This window comes from Podarcis bocagei (genome assembly GCF_964188305.1).
Source record: "Podarcis bocagei genome assembly, chromosome: 3".
Lineage (NCBI taxonomy): Eukaryota > Metazoa > Chordata > Lepidosauria > Squamata > Lacertidae > Podarcis > Podarcis bocagei.
This window is the reverse complement of record NC_138127.1, coordinates 11,321,632-11,337,885: the sequence shown is the minus strand read 5'-3', so window position 1 is coordinate 11,337,885 and position 16,254 is coordinate 11,321,632. Positions and strand designations below refer to the sequence as shown.

The 16,254-nt window shown below is 39.8% G+C and overlaps 1 protein-coding gene across 18 annotated transcripts in view; it reads left to right on the top strand.

Moving 5' to 3' along the window:
* MYT1L (myelin transcription factor 1 like) overlaps positions 1-16,254 on the top strand; it is a 313,980-nt gene that overhangs the window by 233,981 nt on the left and 63,745 nt on the right. For 17 of the 18 annotated variants that reach the window (XM_081188979.1, XM_081188981.1, XM_081188985.1 and 14 more), the window contains 4 exons: positions 437-527; positions 3,564-3,671; positions 7,580-7,791; positions 13,925-14,172. In XM_081188979.1, coding sequence (XP_081045105.1) covers positions 437-527; positions 3,564-3,671; positions 7,580-7,791; positions 13,925-14,172 — 659 coding nt within the window. The remainder of the gene's footprint in view (positions 1-436; positions 528-3,563; positions 3,672-7,579; positions 7,792-13,924; positions 14,173-16,254) is intronic. The other variant, XM_081188974.1, reaches the window with a different exon arrangement.

The window sequence follows — 16,254 nt, the reverse complement described above, 5'->3', positions numbered from 1 at the left end:
ACATTTTATGCACTTATGGACTCCAGATTCTGGATGCCTGTTTTTTATACCTAATCAGTTTATTATTGCATATCTGCACCTTAAAACTGCTCCAACCTCCAACTCACCACTGTGCTGTTCAGTGCTTTTGCTCAGTGCTTATGTATGCAGCCTCCTGCTTCACTGTCACACCAGAGACACATTAATTGTTAGATAACCTGCCCTCCATAACTCTTAATGTATTAACATCATCCCTATGTTAATGAGTACCACAACACCTCTTTCCTTCACCAGGCTTTTATTGGCTATACCTGTCACGTGTCTATTTTCAGGAATGCTGATCATTAATTAATCTTGCTTTGTACTAAAATGGCTTCCTACAGACTGGGACTTGAAATCTTTTTCTTCTTGTTGTTGTTTCCACACTCTGCTGTTTCCTTTCCTTCTCCTTGTCAAGTTCTTGCCATGCATGAAAACGTTCTTAAGTGTCCTACACCAGGCTGCACAGGCCGAGGCCACGTAAATAGCAACAGGAATTCTCACAGAAGGTAAGATGATGTGCTCACTGAGCTATAATGTAGGTGGATACCATTTCACAGCAACAACACCTCTGAACGTCTCCTGACAAGTGTGTGTGTTTGTGTGCATATGTATGTGTGTGTGAAGATGCTCTGGGCCTTAATTGAGCAGATGGACTGATGTGCTCAGTCTGATTGTCCTTTACGGCTTATCGTATGAGAGGATTAACTCTGGCGCACAGTTAATTCAAATAATAAGCTATATTTCAAGGCTTGTCACTGTTGGCCAGCATTTGCATTTCCTAAGCGAGAATTGAATATACAAGTTTAAATTCCTTCAGCAGGCTGCAATAGGTATTTTCTATCATTGGGGGAGAGGTCACTAGCTACCCTTCCTTCCCACAATGCTTCAGGCTGCTTGTAATCATTTCTCACCTGTATTTGAATATGAGTCACCTGCATATCTGGTTGTTTTGAGGTACAAAAAAAAAGTAGCTGCAAGAAATTTCTTTAAATGTTCTGCTTCTTCACAATATGCACTTTAATATTTCAGAGAGCAGCCTCTTAACCATGATACGAATCCTGACACACACAAAAGCCCCTCAGCTCTACTGAAATCTCTTTGCCACCTGATTGAAATCTAAAATAGCACTTCTGGAGAATATCACCGATGATACTAAAATAAGGTGTATCTAATCAGAACCAGGATAGTTTCTTTATACCATGTTAGCCTACTAACTTTTTGTTTGTTTGTTTATTAATGAAGTGCTGTGGATTCCAGTGCATTGTAAATAACAAATTGTGTAGAACTGGAAATTATTATTATTATAATTAATTAATTAAATTTCTATACACAGATAGTAAAGTCTTCTTGTATAAAGGACTAAAACAGCAGGATTATTTTCAAATTATCTTAAAATCCACAGGAAGTTGTTTTCTTTTTAATTTGCTTTTGGAGATAGTCCCATTCAAAGCGACAGAAGATAAAAGGATTGGATCCAGACTGAGAATCCCACATAAGTGGGGATAAGCCCCACTGAATTCAGTAAGACTAACTTCTGAGTAGACATGGATTGTGGGGTTCGTGATTTGACCTTCATTTCTATTGAAATCAATGGGACTTCATTTATGTATGATTGCTTTTATACCAAACTCTTCCTCCAGCAGGGTAGCTCACAACATAGAATATACAACAGCAGCTTTTTTAAAAAAAAAAAAATTGAAAATAAAACATTTTAAACCCAAGTCAGCAGCAATAAATAATATAACTGGCTCCAGAGTCAACATCAACCAAAAACCTGGAGGCCTAGACAAACCTGCCCTTAAATATAGCTAATGTGAAGGGCAACCAAATTTCATTTTAGTTATTGCTGACTTTTCACATTGATTTCAATATAAACGAAATTCAACTAGCTTACTCTGGATCCAACCCACTGTAATTGAGCCCAAGAAGTTAAAAACAAACATATCAGGAATCACAACTAAAGCACCCATGACAGATGGCTATCCAAACTCTACTTAAAAACTTCCAATGAAGGAGAGTCCACCACCTTAAATGAAACTGTAAAAAATATTGTCCCTGCTTAATGTCCATGGCTTTGACAATAGCACTGGGGAAAGCTGTAGGATTATTAAAACACCATGTCTCAGATCCATGGCTTTTGAGACATCAAGGAGTGCTGTTTGGCACTCCTTTTTCTGTCTGCATTATTTGATTCTCCATTCCTGGCCCCCTCTGCCATGCTCCCTAAAAGATATCTACTTTGAGAATGGGTGTTTCTGTAATCTCTTGCTGAGAGGCATGGAGGATGTCTGAATGAATGAACTCCAGTGGTCATGTCACCTCAGTGCATGCCATGTAATCCATGGAAGACTTTAGGAAACATTGTCTACTGTATCGTGTCCTCTCTTAAACATTTCTATGGCTTTATGATTTATTTTTCCCCTATAGAAAGGGGAATGACTTTCTAGATCTCAGGAAGATTCAGAGTGAAGATCTGTTCAGAATTCTGCCATAGAGTGTATTGATTTCCTCTGTAGAAATTTTGAAATCAGATAAGCATATTGCAAACTATGACCAGATAAACAACTTTTCCTTTACCTCGTCATAATGTTCATATATATGCTACTTCCAGTGTGTTGTTGATTTTTCTCATAAACTGTTTTCTAGCAGAAGCAGAACTGTCATTATATACTCAGCTCCATAGCTCCTGTATCCTCATGATTCTGGGTTCTTTCCAAGGCAGCTTTCCATCCATTTCAGCAGCAAGCAATATCTTCACTTATAGGCTAAATTCTATTTTGATTTACGATTGGCACAGCTTCATTTTGCAGGGCAGCCCTAACCATCTTTACCAGTTGTAAGTCCTGAATTCAGCAAAGCTTCTGTTCAAATAAGCAGCTTCAGGGTTGCAGCCTTCATTTAAAAGCAAAACAATGATTGTGTAATGTGTTAACCTGCGTAATTTGGCCTACACGTCATTGCCACTGAAATACCAGTGTAGTGATATAAATAACAAAGTTTTTCCAAAGCGGATAATACTTGTTGGCAATCCTGCCCGACAGTATTGCAAAGTGGAATTTTCAGATTTTCATTCTGTTTGCCTGGCAGTAGTGTTCTCCTGCACATTTACCAGAACACGAAACTAAAGCATAACTTGTGACCTATCAAGCTGATTGCAGCTCACCAGCTATTTATGGTGGTTAATCAGCAGCTCGTTCAACTTTTTTTTTTTTTTTGCAGAAATTGTAGAACGGCTAAAACGGTAATATTCAAGTACCTGGCTGGCATGCCGCAATATGTAGCTTGGAAAGTATGTTTGGCTTGGTGGGTCACACGTTTCACAGAACTTTTCTTATGTACAGTGGGATAGGAAGTTATTTTATTTTCTAATGATGTCAGCCCTGTGTCTTTAAAGGCTAGAGTTGTGCATCGAAGAGGAGTAACGCAGGGCATCAAAAAGTAGATTATTTTGTTCCTGGCAAGCTTCCTCCTTATATTTACTAAGAAGGGCTCTATGAAGCTATTCAGGACACGACAATTACATTTTCTTTCTGTAATTGCAGCCTCTCGGGATGTCCTATTGCTGCAGCAGAGAAACTGGCTAAAGCTCAAGAGAAGCATCAGAGCTGTGATGCATCCAAATCAAACCAGGCATCAGATCGTGTCTTGAGGTATTAAGAGTTGCTCTAACACTTAATAGTGTATACCAGATTAACTGCATAATAAGTTAGCCTGAGCACTAAAAGAAAGAAAGAAAAAGTATACGACCCTTGAAGAAGTGTTTAGAATTAGGGCTTCTGGATCCTGTTCTCAGCATTTATCTGCCTACCAATATACCCTGGGGGTGGGTGGGTTAATGTTTTTTTGGCAAATATCAATAAAGCTGAAAAGCTCATTTTTGTCTTAGGCATTGTTTGGTGTAAAGCTGCCTGCTGGAGTTCTGAAACTAAGAACAGTGTGAAAAAAAGTTGATATCTTTGGGAAATAAACTAATATTTACCGGTAAGTCTTGTTTTTTCCAGCAGGCGTTTACTAGTAAATATCAGTTTAAATGAAAACCAGAAGCCCTATTTTTCAAAATTTTAGTTTGCCAGTATGGATTTCTAATTCAAAAGTATTTTCATTCTTAGATTTAACAATGAAAAGCACCCACTGAGGTTTAGTTGGCTTCTTATTCTCTCTAAAAAGAATGATAAAGTTACACCATCATATGGCTTACAGTTTTATTGCTGCCAATAATTCATGATTCATCTCATTCCTCAGGAATACAGTTTCTAGGTTGTCCTGTGCAGAACCTATAAGCATTTCCTTGAAGCAGTTACCTTTCTTGGGAATCTTGAGAGTCAGGATCCTAAGGCTATGTCCTGTGTTGTGTAGGTCACCCAACTGCTGTAATATTTTCTAATTAAATGCATATATGTAATGTACACAGCATTCCCTAGGAAAAAAAGAGAGAGTTTTCCTATGTTTTCTGTCAGGAAACTAGTTAATTGTAAACATTAACAGAATGGCTTCACTTGAAGGTACAGATTTAGATTCTGCTTTCCTCTCTCACAGTGACATGTCACTTGAAGGCACAGATTTAGATTCTGCTTTCCTCTCTCACAGTGACATGTCTAATGACCATTTTTAGTGGACTCATGATACTGGATCATCTGAAAAAAAATCCAGCCAAAACTCAAGCTCAAAGCTGAGGGTTTGGTCGAAACATGCTGGGCTATTTTGGATCCATTTCCACGTGCATTTACGACTTACAGTGATGTCAAAAGCAAACCCACAAACGTGATTTCTGAAGCTACATTTAGAGTGCCTTCAGATATCTCATTAATCCAATGGCAATGCAAATCCAGTGGCAAAGACATTTTAATAATATCGTCCATACACAAAAGAAAGCAGGAATCGTGTTTTAGCCTAGAAATCTTGTGGTGGCTTTTACTACTAATGATGTTTCTAATCTTCATTCAAATGGTATTTGAAAATGCACTTAGTACTGCCCTGGAACTGCAGGTTTTGTTGCAAATCACTCCATAATCTGGAAGACTGAAAATGCAAAACTTGCTAATAGTGAATGCCACTATTTGAAAGCCAAACACTGCAGAGTTTCCCTGGTATTATTTTTTCCTGGCTTCTTCTACAGTCTAAAAATGGGGGGGGGGGAGGGTGATAGTTAAATTAGGCACAGACATCACATATGTATCAGTGTGCTTTCCCCTTGCCATTAGAAAAACAAGATTATTTTTCCAAAGAAGAAGCATGACTGATTTTGTTCATCATTCAGAAATACGGTGTGAGTTTACAGATTTAGGGTTTGGTGTTCCACATGCTCTTCCACTTCAGATACAATTTTGGGAGAAAACTCCTTTGTTGATCAAAACAACAGTACCACAGATAAGACTATTCCGTGGCAGCTGCCAAGAGGAACAGAACAAAGTTGGTGTAGCCTTGCCATTGCTTTCGAACCAGAATTTCTCTAGTGCAAAGTCAAATGCCATGCAAAGGAAGCCTCTTATAAGAAGCAGCACCTGAGCTTTTGACAGATTCCTCAAATAGATGTTTTGGCACTTTTGCTTTTGCCGCTGGGACTGCCGTGCCTTTCAGATCTTGATAGGTGATCTGAGTTACATTGTCACCTCAGATTTGACTTCTCCGCTGCCTTCTCCTGTAAGAGCTCTTAAGATGAAAACTCTGAAGCGTGCCCTGTGATATTTGTGCTGGCTAAGCACGTATCGACTGCTGTTATTACCTTCAACTTGATTTCAAACAGAGTAACCCATAAGAAGCGCCCAAGTTTTTTGGGGTTGGGTTTTTTTTTTCCCCCTGCACACCTTGACCTAAAGATGTGTCCTAGCAGCAACAACATGCTTCTGCCTTTTTGTCTTCAAGCTGAGTAAAATGGTGGTGCCTTTGGCATCCAGAACTGAAGCCAGATTACTTAGGATTTCCCACAGAGGTGGTGCTTCCTGGGGAAATTTCCCTTTTGCACTGCAAGTGGAGTAGGATACATTTTTAAAAGCCTTTTGAGAAGAAATCTGATTTACAGAATATGTGATCCAGTGTACAATTAGCACTTGTTTTGACGACACAGTATATGAATTCTATTTTCATAGTTTAAAGCAGCTTTTTGCTTTACTGATCTTGGTTCTGTGTTTGCAGAACACTGTTGGGCTCTGTTCTCTCAGAAGTAATTTTCCACCCCAGCATGTGAAATAAAATCAAAGTGGATGAGTAATAAAAATCTTATTTATACATACATATCTTTTACCTAAATTCCAACGAAATAATACTTTGGAAGTCTAAAAGTTTATGGTTATGTGACATTTCTCACATTCACTTTGAGAGGCACAAAGCCAAGCTATATTATCAGACCATCTTATTAAACGAACTAATACGTATTTGAGCTCCCATCCATGATAGTGCACTTGAGGCTTTCCTTTAACAAATTTACAGTCATGCATTGGAGCAAATCTGCCATCTGTATTTTATTTCAGCTTAGAAGTGTTTTTTTACACACACACACACACACACACACACATATGATGTTTTTAAATTTTGCATTGTTATATATTTGCCATTTTATGATTGCAGTGGGGAAGCACTTGAAAATGACATTGCCACAGTTATCAGGGATGAGTTTGTCCCACCACCCCTCACCTTTGAAGAGACGTGAGTTGGTCTCTTCCGGGGGAGGGGTTGTGGGAAGCTTCTAATTTTATAGACAGTATTACACGCCATGATTTGTTGCAATAATGAGTTCCCAGCGATGCTAAGGTCAACAGCAGTTGAAATAAGACCATAGTTATTGCAAAGAAACAGCAAAATAGTCAAATCACAGAACTTTAAAAAGGTTTGTTTGATCTCACCACACAAGCCTGCCAATATGGCATTTTCCTTTTCTTAATGGTAGGTGAGAAAAAAGTATGTGTAAAGGAGGCATGTCAACCATTATGCTCTCTTGGGGAGCTGAAAAGACTGATGGTGCCAGCACTAACCAGTTCAAAATTTTAGTGATGTTAAATGTCGGGCCAGTAGCAGTATAGTTCAATGAGCAGACTTCAGGAGGTTGGTGGACGCACTAGATATCAAAGCACATGTGGACTCATTGCCCACACCTTGATCATCCTAGATATAGAAATTATTCCAGGGGCAGGTAGGCCCTGGAATTGCTATTGCTCCAAAACTTATATGCACATGTAATATGCTCAGGTAACTTTTGCTATCTCCTTGCAGAGTTGCTGTAATCATGCTCCTCCCCTTATTGCCTCATATAGCAAGGGAACATATCTGTGTGTGTGTTGGTGTTGGTGTTGTTGTAGTTGTTGGTTTAATAGGACCATTTCCCTATTTCTTTTGCTATTAGCCACATGTGGTGTATTTATAATTTGTTTTCTCTGGGCTTTTGTTGAAGGAAGGTGTCCTGCTAAAACACAACTTAAGCGCTTAAATAAATACATAAATAAATGCATTGCTGCCGCTTGTGTGCAGTAAACAAACTGTAAGAAGTGTTACTATCAAGGCTTCAAATTGTGTACTATCTGTCTAACACACTGTACGTGTTCGTTTGTTTTTGTTTAATTTCTAGGCCCATGTGTTTTGTTAAGCAGCTGGAGATCCCTCAGTATGGCTACAGAAACAATGTCCCCACCACAACGCCCCGCTCCAACTTGGCCAAGGAACTAGAGAAATACTCTAAGACTACGTTTGAATATAACAGTTATGACAACCATGCATATGGCAAGAGAGCCATAGCTCCCAAGGTGCAATCAAGGGATATTTCTCCCAAAGGATATGATGGTATGAGGTGCACACTCTTTAATCATCAGAAACCAATCTGCATCTAACAATGGTGTGGGTTATGCAGACTGCATCTGAGTATTGTATATGTTCATGCCCATGTAATAGAGCGGAAGTCTATTTATCTCACCTGCCTGCTTGGTAGTAATAAAAATGGTATGGTTTCTGCATTTTTCTATGTCAGAAATTGCAGCCTTGAGACTCACAACTGCTTCTGCTTCTGCGGCCCGATCCATTAGGCCGAAAAAGTTGAGGCACAGGTCAATATCACTTGGTCCTTAATTACACAAGGTTGACATAAAAACAACTTCGGCCAACAGTAGGTAGGTTGCAGAAAAGCAACAAGAATAAGGATGTGTTTTTGTTTTGTTTGTTTTTAAAGCAGATAAGCAGACTTCTGCTATATTAAGGGAATTTTATTCATTTGATGATGGTGTTGCCTGGAACTTTTCATGAAAGCATGTCAAAAACTTTATATCATGCTGGATTCTGGATTGCTTTGTTTCCCCCCTCCCCAAATAATGTCTAATGATTGAGTTTGGTGGATTATTGATATTAAGTTTGCAATACAAATGGGCAGTGGCTCCAGGCCATGTGGTTTAGCATCCATTTTAATGTCTAGGAGAGCCAGAATTATGGCTTATGTAATGCTTTGCTAACTCACAAAGATAATGTGCTTGCTCTCTGAGGTTTGAGAAATGGAAATGTGTTGAACTTAGCTGCAGTTCCAACACCTTTTGTTAGTCATGTTAATTATGGCCCTAATATATTACCAAATTCTTGATGGGGGTTTTTTTGGGCTGAAGGAGGGTAGTGCTGGAAAACCTGTAATTATTATATATCACCTGATTCTGCTGATGACTCTACTTTGGCAGGGGGCGGCGGGGGTGGGGTGGGTGTAATGATTGTGGAATATAGATTAGCATCGAGACTTCACATGATTACTAGACCTTTGTGGGCAGAAGGAGGGAGGGGAGATGTGTGCCATGTTTTCACTTCTGTTTTTTAATATACAACATGTCAGTGTAAAACAATCTGGTTTCTAGCAGTGAAGAGGAGGTACAGTAATGTCCAAGTGACAATCTTAACCATAGTCCAAACAAATCCACAATAGACCTAACATCTTGGAACAGACATAGAGTGAGATCGGTGTGAAAAGTAGTGAAAGATATATGAACTGGAGAATGCTCGCATCGTTTTGTTGCGAGGCAACCTTCAAGGTATAAGGTTTTGTAGAAAAAGGGGGTTGTAAATTCTTTAAATAAAGCAAGAGACTTCTGTTGCCTGTTTAAGCATGCCAGCAGTATCTAGAATAACAGATGATGCTTTGAGCAATCCTGTGTTTGGACTGTAATGAAATTCTTTGTAGACAAAGTGGGAGGTGTGCAGTCTGCCCAACTTTCTAGGTGCATCATGGTGAAGAGGGCGTGAGTGTTTCTGGGACCTGTTTGTAATTCTGCATCCCTTCCCACCCACAGCCAATCCTGACATAATGTAGATTATAGTTCACACTATACCTGGAGCAGCACTGTGTTGGAATACAGAGCACTCCCTATCCAGCTGCTCACAACACAAGGTGCCCAGCAAAAGGGGTCACCAGACAGGTGTCAGCATGTGTGAGTCTTGCCAAGATCCTGAGGCCTTGTCAACTGTGTGAGAATGCCAGGTGTCAATGCCCATACGCATATTTAGACTCCACAACAAAATTCTGTGGTAGTGTTGTTTTTGTATGTAACAAACATAGATAACGATGTCAGGTTCCATTTGTTGGCCTGATTAGTACAGTGCTCTCTTGTTATTGGACAATGACTTAATTTATCTTTATTTGGGGGAAGACATGAAATGCAGGTATGAGACACATACACACCCATCTTCTGAGTTCTTTTTTATTTTAAAAAAACAAACAAAGGATGAGTATATAGTGAAAAACAAGTCTACAAAGTCTGTTATTTGACACACTATGGTAATGCCTCACGCAAACCCAGTAATGGATTTCATTTGCAGAAGCAGGACAATAAATGGCAGCCTAGCCATGATTTTACTTTCTCATGTCAATTTATACACAAATTTCATAAAACCGGTATGAAAGAGTTTTTGAGGAACTAGTGGGGTTTTGAAAGGGATTACAGCTATTGTGTGTAGGCATTGAAGCCTTCACACACAAGAATTGGCATGGATTATGTCTTCATAGTTTGTATAAATTAAAGTGTAGTAAGGACCAAGGAATTACCCTTTTAGGACCTCAATTCACTAAAGAACTTAAGCATTCTTAGGGGAGGCCAGAAGCCTAAGAACGTGCTTAAGGTGTAGGCTTATTCCATGAGGATTTGTTGAACTGGATTGTCAGTGATGGAGAACATCTAAATGGGGCTTATCTGCACTGTGCAAGGTGAGAGAACATTTTATTAATAAGTATGAACTGAAGTTGGCCTGTATTGTATGTGAGGCATAAAAAGGTGTTGTGATGGTTACTACAGTAGTTGTATTGATGTTAATGTTGAAAGTATAAAGTGGCTAATAGGGGCCATCCAAGACATTTTGCTGCCTGAGGCAGAGCAGCAAATGGTGGCACTCTTAATGTCAAGGTGCATAGTAACCAAGACTGGCCAAATTATTTTGGCACATGATACAGAAAATACCACAAGCATCTCTCCCTAGCAAAAAATAAAAATAAAATTTTTTAAATGGCAATAAATTAATTATTTTCTGCCCTTTCTTGACAGCCGAACTCAGCCACCTGAGCCAGCCACCTCACTCTGCCTAATGGTAGGGTCAATCCTCAATGTAAGGATTTGTATCCAACAAAGTCATTGAACGTGACAAATGACTTCTGCTCTCGCAGTGGAACTTTTCCTCCCCTTGCACAGATACACCCGAAACCTGCTCTCGAAGGTTAGGAAGAGCAGATTGGCAGGAGAGGGGAGAGGAAGAGGAAGTTCTGTTGCATGTACAGTATTTGTTCTGCTCATGCAGTTATACTGTTAGATGCAACCTTCAGTCCTGACACAAATTTCTTCTCTTATCTATTCACTTGTATTTAGAATTAAGCAAGAAAAGAAGATCACTGGGTGAGAATAGCTATAATTCCATCAAAACACAGCCTAGTTAGGCAGAAGTACTTGGATTTAATCCAACCAACGTTGTGATTGCACTGCTGGTGCTACTAATAAGTAGTCTATTATGCTTCAGCAGCAAGCTAGTATATAATACAGAAGTAAGCTTTTCCTGGCCCAGGGAACTTACATTTGACCAGTTCTGTACAACTTATAAATAGATATTATTGTGATAGTCATATCCTTATCACCCCTTCTCCTTATATTTTGTCTAAAAATATGTGCTTAGCCAGTTCCTCATCACATCACTCTAGGATGGGTTACAACATAACTGAAAACTACAACAATTTGAAACAATTATGAGACAATAAAAACAGAACTCTAAAATTCAGTCATGGTTCAGTCACAAACTGAAGCAATGGCCAACTTTCCATAACTGTACTTAACAACCCATAAATGTCTGGGCAAATAAACAGGTCTCTGTCTGGTGCCAAAATGCCATAAGGCAGACATGTTTCCAGGGAAGGGACAGTCTGCAACTGGGGAAGGTGTCAACACAGAGAATGCATTTGTGTTCAAGTCTCAAGCAAGCAACAAAAGGGGTTTATTGAGGTCCGGCTGGACCTTTATGGTTGATGATGGGCTGTGTTCAACTTGGCAGATCATAGGTTGTGCAATAGAAACAAATAAGAGACTGGATGCAGAGAAGTTAGAGGTTTAATAAAAAGGAAATGAGGAATGACTTGGGGAAAGTCAAAAGGAGTGGGAAGAAGAAACAAGTGTTTTTCGGAATAAGATTTGTGCTGACATTCTTTAAACAAATGAATTGTGCTTCCTTTTCAACCTCAGTTTTTTTCTTTGTACATTTTTACTACTGTACACAAAACATTTGTTCTGTCCCCATGAAATTGTGTCCTGTGTGCTTGTAGCAAGCAGATGTATTTGGCTATATAGATAATACACCAATGGATCTCTGTAGAGTTGGTGGCGTATTGATGAATTGTAATTTTTCATTATGTTGCTGTTGGAGGTGGAAAAAGAAATATAGTCTAAAGTATTTTTGTAGTGTGTGAGGTGAACCTGAGTTTTCTCCTCTTCAGACATGCCCCAACACTTCCCCCATAGCATCCATATTGTCAACAAATTATATATTGATCCATATTGATTATTTCAGTATTACAGGGACAAATTATGGGTGAAGCTGTTCTCTGAATAGACAATGTTGTCTAAATATCTGTGATTATTTATTATCTGGAAATTAAACATCAGTTTATGGTGCCAGATGATTAAAAATGAAAATTGAGCAAAGGGTTTGGCATATTAACTGAGGAATGTTTGAGCTTTTGTTAATATCGAGGCACAGCTTGTGTCAAAGTTCATCAAAAAAAAAAAAGTCAGGTGACCAATTCGTGCCCAGAGCATAAAGTAGTGACAGTAAGGAGGGTTCTTTTTTAAAAAAAAAAATGATGATATTGGTATAACATGCAGAAAGGCACACAACTTAGATGCCTAAAATCAAATGGTTTGAATCACCATGACCACTTCTAAAACAGAGAGACTTCCTGGGCCAGGGATGCTTAGGATCTATTTGTGCATAGGGTTTTGTGGGACGCAGACATTGCTTTGAAACTCCCATCCTTCCCTCCATCTGCACCATGCAAAACTAGATGTTGATATGGAAGATTTGTGAAAAGGCTCTTCGGGACAGACAAAAGACAGCACTTCTTCACACAGGGCATAGCTAAACTATTAGATTTGCTCTCACAAGAGGTAGTGATGGCCATGAACCTGGATAGCTTTAGAAGATGCATAGACCAAGTGTGTAGAAGTCCTTACTTGTGAGCTTCCTGTGAGAAAAGAATGATGGAGTAGGTGTTCCTTTGGGCGGATCCAGGAGGCTTCCCTTCCGTTCTTGTCTCCTGAGGCGTTTAGAAACTACCGTATTTTTCGCTCTATAAGACGCACCAGACCACAAGACGCACCTAGTTTTTGGAGGAGGAAAACAAGAAAAAAGGTATTCTGAGTCTCAGAAGCCAGAACAGCAAGAGGGATCGCTGCGCAGTGAAAGCAGCAATCCCTCTTGCTGTTCTGGCTTCTGGGATAGCTGCGCAGCCTGCACTCGCTCCATAAGACGCACACACATTTCCCCATACTTTTTAGGAGGGAAAAAGTGAGTCTTGTAGAGCAAAAAATATGGTAAATAGTCATTGCAATTGGCAGGGGGAGGGGCTGGGTTCAGATCAAAACCACAGAACTGGGCCAGGAAATGTTACCCCTTAACGCTGTGCCACTTTCCTGATTATATTCTTGCCCCAATACCATCTATTTGCCCCACAGGGAAAATCTTCAGGTACCATGGTTTTTGACATTACATCTGAACCAACCTTTTTATATTTAGACGCTGTCAAAAAAAAATTGTGTCAAGACATAATAGCTTTTAATATTACATAAACAGCTGGCTGGGTAGGAATTCCAGTACGTAGTTCCAGGTTCAGCTAATGAGGGGATGCCTTCTTAATGTACTGTTTAGGTTGCAACACTTTCAAAGGCAACACAGAGGAGATCAAGCATATTATCTTCTCAGTGAGCTTTTTTTCTGTCAGGGCCCCCCAGAAAATAGTGTGAATTAGGAGCTTTGTGCAAGTTCTTCCGTTTTCCTGGGGCAGTGCATTCCTTCTCCTCCTGCCAACAGTTAACAGAGGGTGTGTGTGTGGTTTTTGTTTTTTTTTAAAGCCCTCCTTATAGTGCATTGTGCACATTTTGCTTGCTATAAAACTGATCTGAATGTCGCTGCAGAATACTCTGGAGATTATCACTCTGCTTCTTTTCAGTATCACATGCAGGTTTCTTGTGCAAAAGAAGCCACACTCAAACATCATAAAATTATCAGGAGTGGTTCCCTTACACACACACACACACACACACACACACACACACACACCCCTTGGGTTTCCCCCTCCCTTAATAGTCTTTGCAGTTCCTTTTGAACACCGTTCTCTGCAGATTGCATTGCTTTTTTACATGTACGTACATAAGTGCCAGCCCTTTTGAGTCATCCTTGTCATATTTCCTTCCCACAGCAAAACGTTACTGTAAGAACTCCAGCCCAACTAGCAGCACAACAAGCAGTTATGCCCCTAGCAGCAGCAGCAACATGAGCTGTGGAGGAGGCAGCAGCGCCAGCAGTACCTGCAGCAAGAGCAGCTTTGACTATACCCATGACATGGAAGCAGCGCACATGGCTGCTACTGCTATACTGAACCTTTCCACTCGTTGCAGGGAGATGCCTCAGAACCTCTCCACTAAACCTCAGGATCTCTGTTCCAGGGTAAAAACAAACAAACCTGTGCCTCTATATCTCTGTGTATATTTGTTTGTTGAATGGGGAAATGCATAACGCTTTATTGTCTGCACTGGCATAATACTAATCATCTATGACAAATACAGCAAGAGCTTCCAAGGATGCTTAATCTTGTTCTCCATATAAATTCTAGCAGTGACATCTTGCAGCTTTGTTATGGTAGTCCAGCAGCAGCCATCTGATAGGAGCTAGCTCAGAATACAGAGTTTACAAAACAGGGTGGAAACGAATAAAAAGCCTGCTGTTATTGTTAAATGTTTCCTTAACTGGTGAGGTCTGCGGAGACTACAAAGGTTATGTCAGCTGAATTCACTGAACAGTCTGTGCTATAGCTTTAATGTGCTTATTGGTGTATTATTATTTTACTTAAATTATAATTTGGCAATGGATTTGTTTTGCATGGCAAGTAAGAGTGGTTTGGCACAGCGGAATTAGACTCCTGAGTAGGCCTACATGGGGCCACTTTCTTAATGTGTGTACAAATAAACATTAGCAGGGCAGTAGGAAGATTAGTGACTTTGCCCCACAACTTCAAACTTCAACCATACTCTACCTTGTATGTTGCACGTCTGTTTTGTGTGGTGCTTGTGTCTCCCTGGAAACTGCTACGTCCAGTGATAAATATTCACTTAATAGTGTCTTGAACATATTGAAAAATCTAATTTAAGATTATACAGATTTATGCTTAGAAATTAAGAAATGTGTCTTCAAATGCATGTTTGGGTTTAAAGGTGGGCCCTGAGTCTGAAAAGGTTGAAGACTTACTGAAGGTAGATGTTCCATTTCTATGGAAAGCTGTGGCCTCAAAATGGAAGTCTGTGACTACTCACTTTAAAAAAAAGAAAAAAAGAATTAAGTACATTTATTTACAGCTTAATATTTCAAAAAACTTTAAGCCATGATCTAAATTTTTGGAAGCAATGGAAAACATTTTAAAAATACATTCATTTGTTTTCATGCATTAGTGTTTAAGATATTGTTTAAAAACTGTTGTTTCCAACCCTGACCCAAAGGAACATTCTATGTTAGCAGCTAAGGCTTGTTTTCCACGTTCTTTGGTGTGGGACTTGAAAACAGCTTTCTGATTTCTCACTTCTGAGAATCTCCCCGTGGTGGTACTTGAGATCTGAGGGTTCTGCCCATGTTGAATGACACGTCAGTAGTGGGGACTTGGAATTACGGCTGTTAGTCCTGTTGCTAATAAGCATGCAAATTCAGGTGGCCCCGAATACCAACTGTTTCCCATTGGAGGTTTGGGAGGGGGAAAGAGATCTATACTTAGCTATGCTTCCCAACAACATGAGGAGCTAACGCACCCCTACTGACTAACCGAAAGGCCTGTTTTGCTCGTGTATCTGTACACAAAGATGGGAACTAGCTAGTCAGAACCACACTTCTTACACAGAGCTAGGCATGGAGGAGAAATCTGCCAAACCTGTACTCCAAAGCAGACTCACCTGATTCGATCCGGGAGAATCATCATATCTGGATCCTGCGTCCAGCTTGGAATCCACAATCCTTTATGAGGGGCGACTGAGGGCTGCTCTTCTAAAAATGATTTTTGCCCTTTAAAACCAGGTTAAAAATAATAATGTTTATCTAGCCACCCAAAGCCTGAGTGTCAGGTTCCTTGACCCCCCCACACTTCGAATGCAGTAAAGTAAGCACAAATACCTGGAACAAATACTCAGGTGCTAAAAACCCCCCAACCCCACACCATGTGGATTTTAAAAGACTTCCCCTTAAAAATTCACCTAGAAACGGGACAGGATAGACTTGATTCTACCCTCACGCAGAACTGGGATGGATTGAACTTAAGTCTGTCCGTCCATCACTAATGCTGAGAGACCTTACTATGAAAATATAAAGCTACCCCAGGTGTCTTCAGTAGCCCTAGTATGCAGGCTCAACACAACACAGTAGTGCTGCACAGCCTGACACCACTTTATAAGTGTTAGTGAACACTTAATAGATTAACAACCACTTGGCAAAGCCTAAAGGAACTAATTACAAAAAGGAGCGATTCTTACAATTAGGACCGTGTACTTA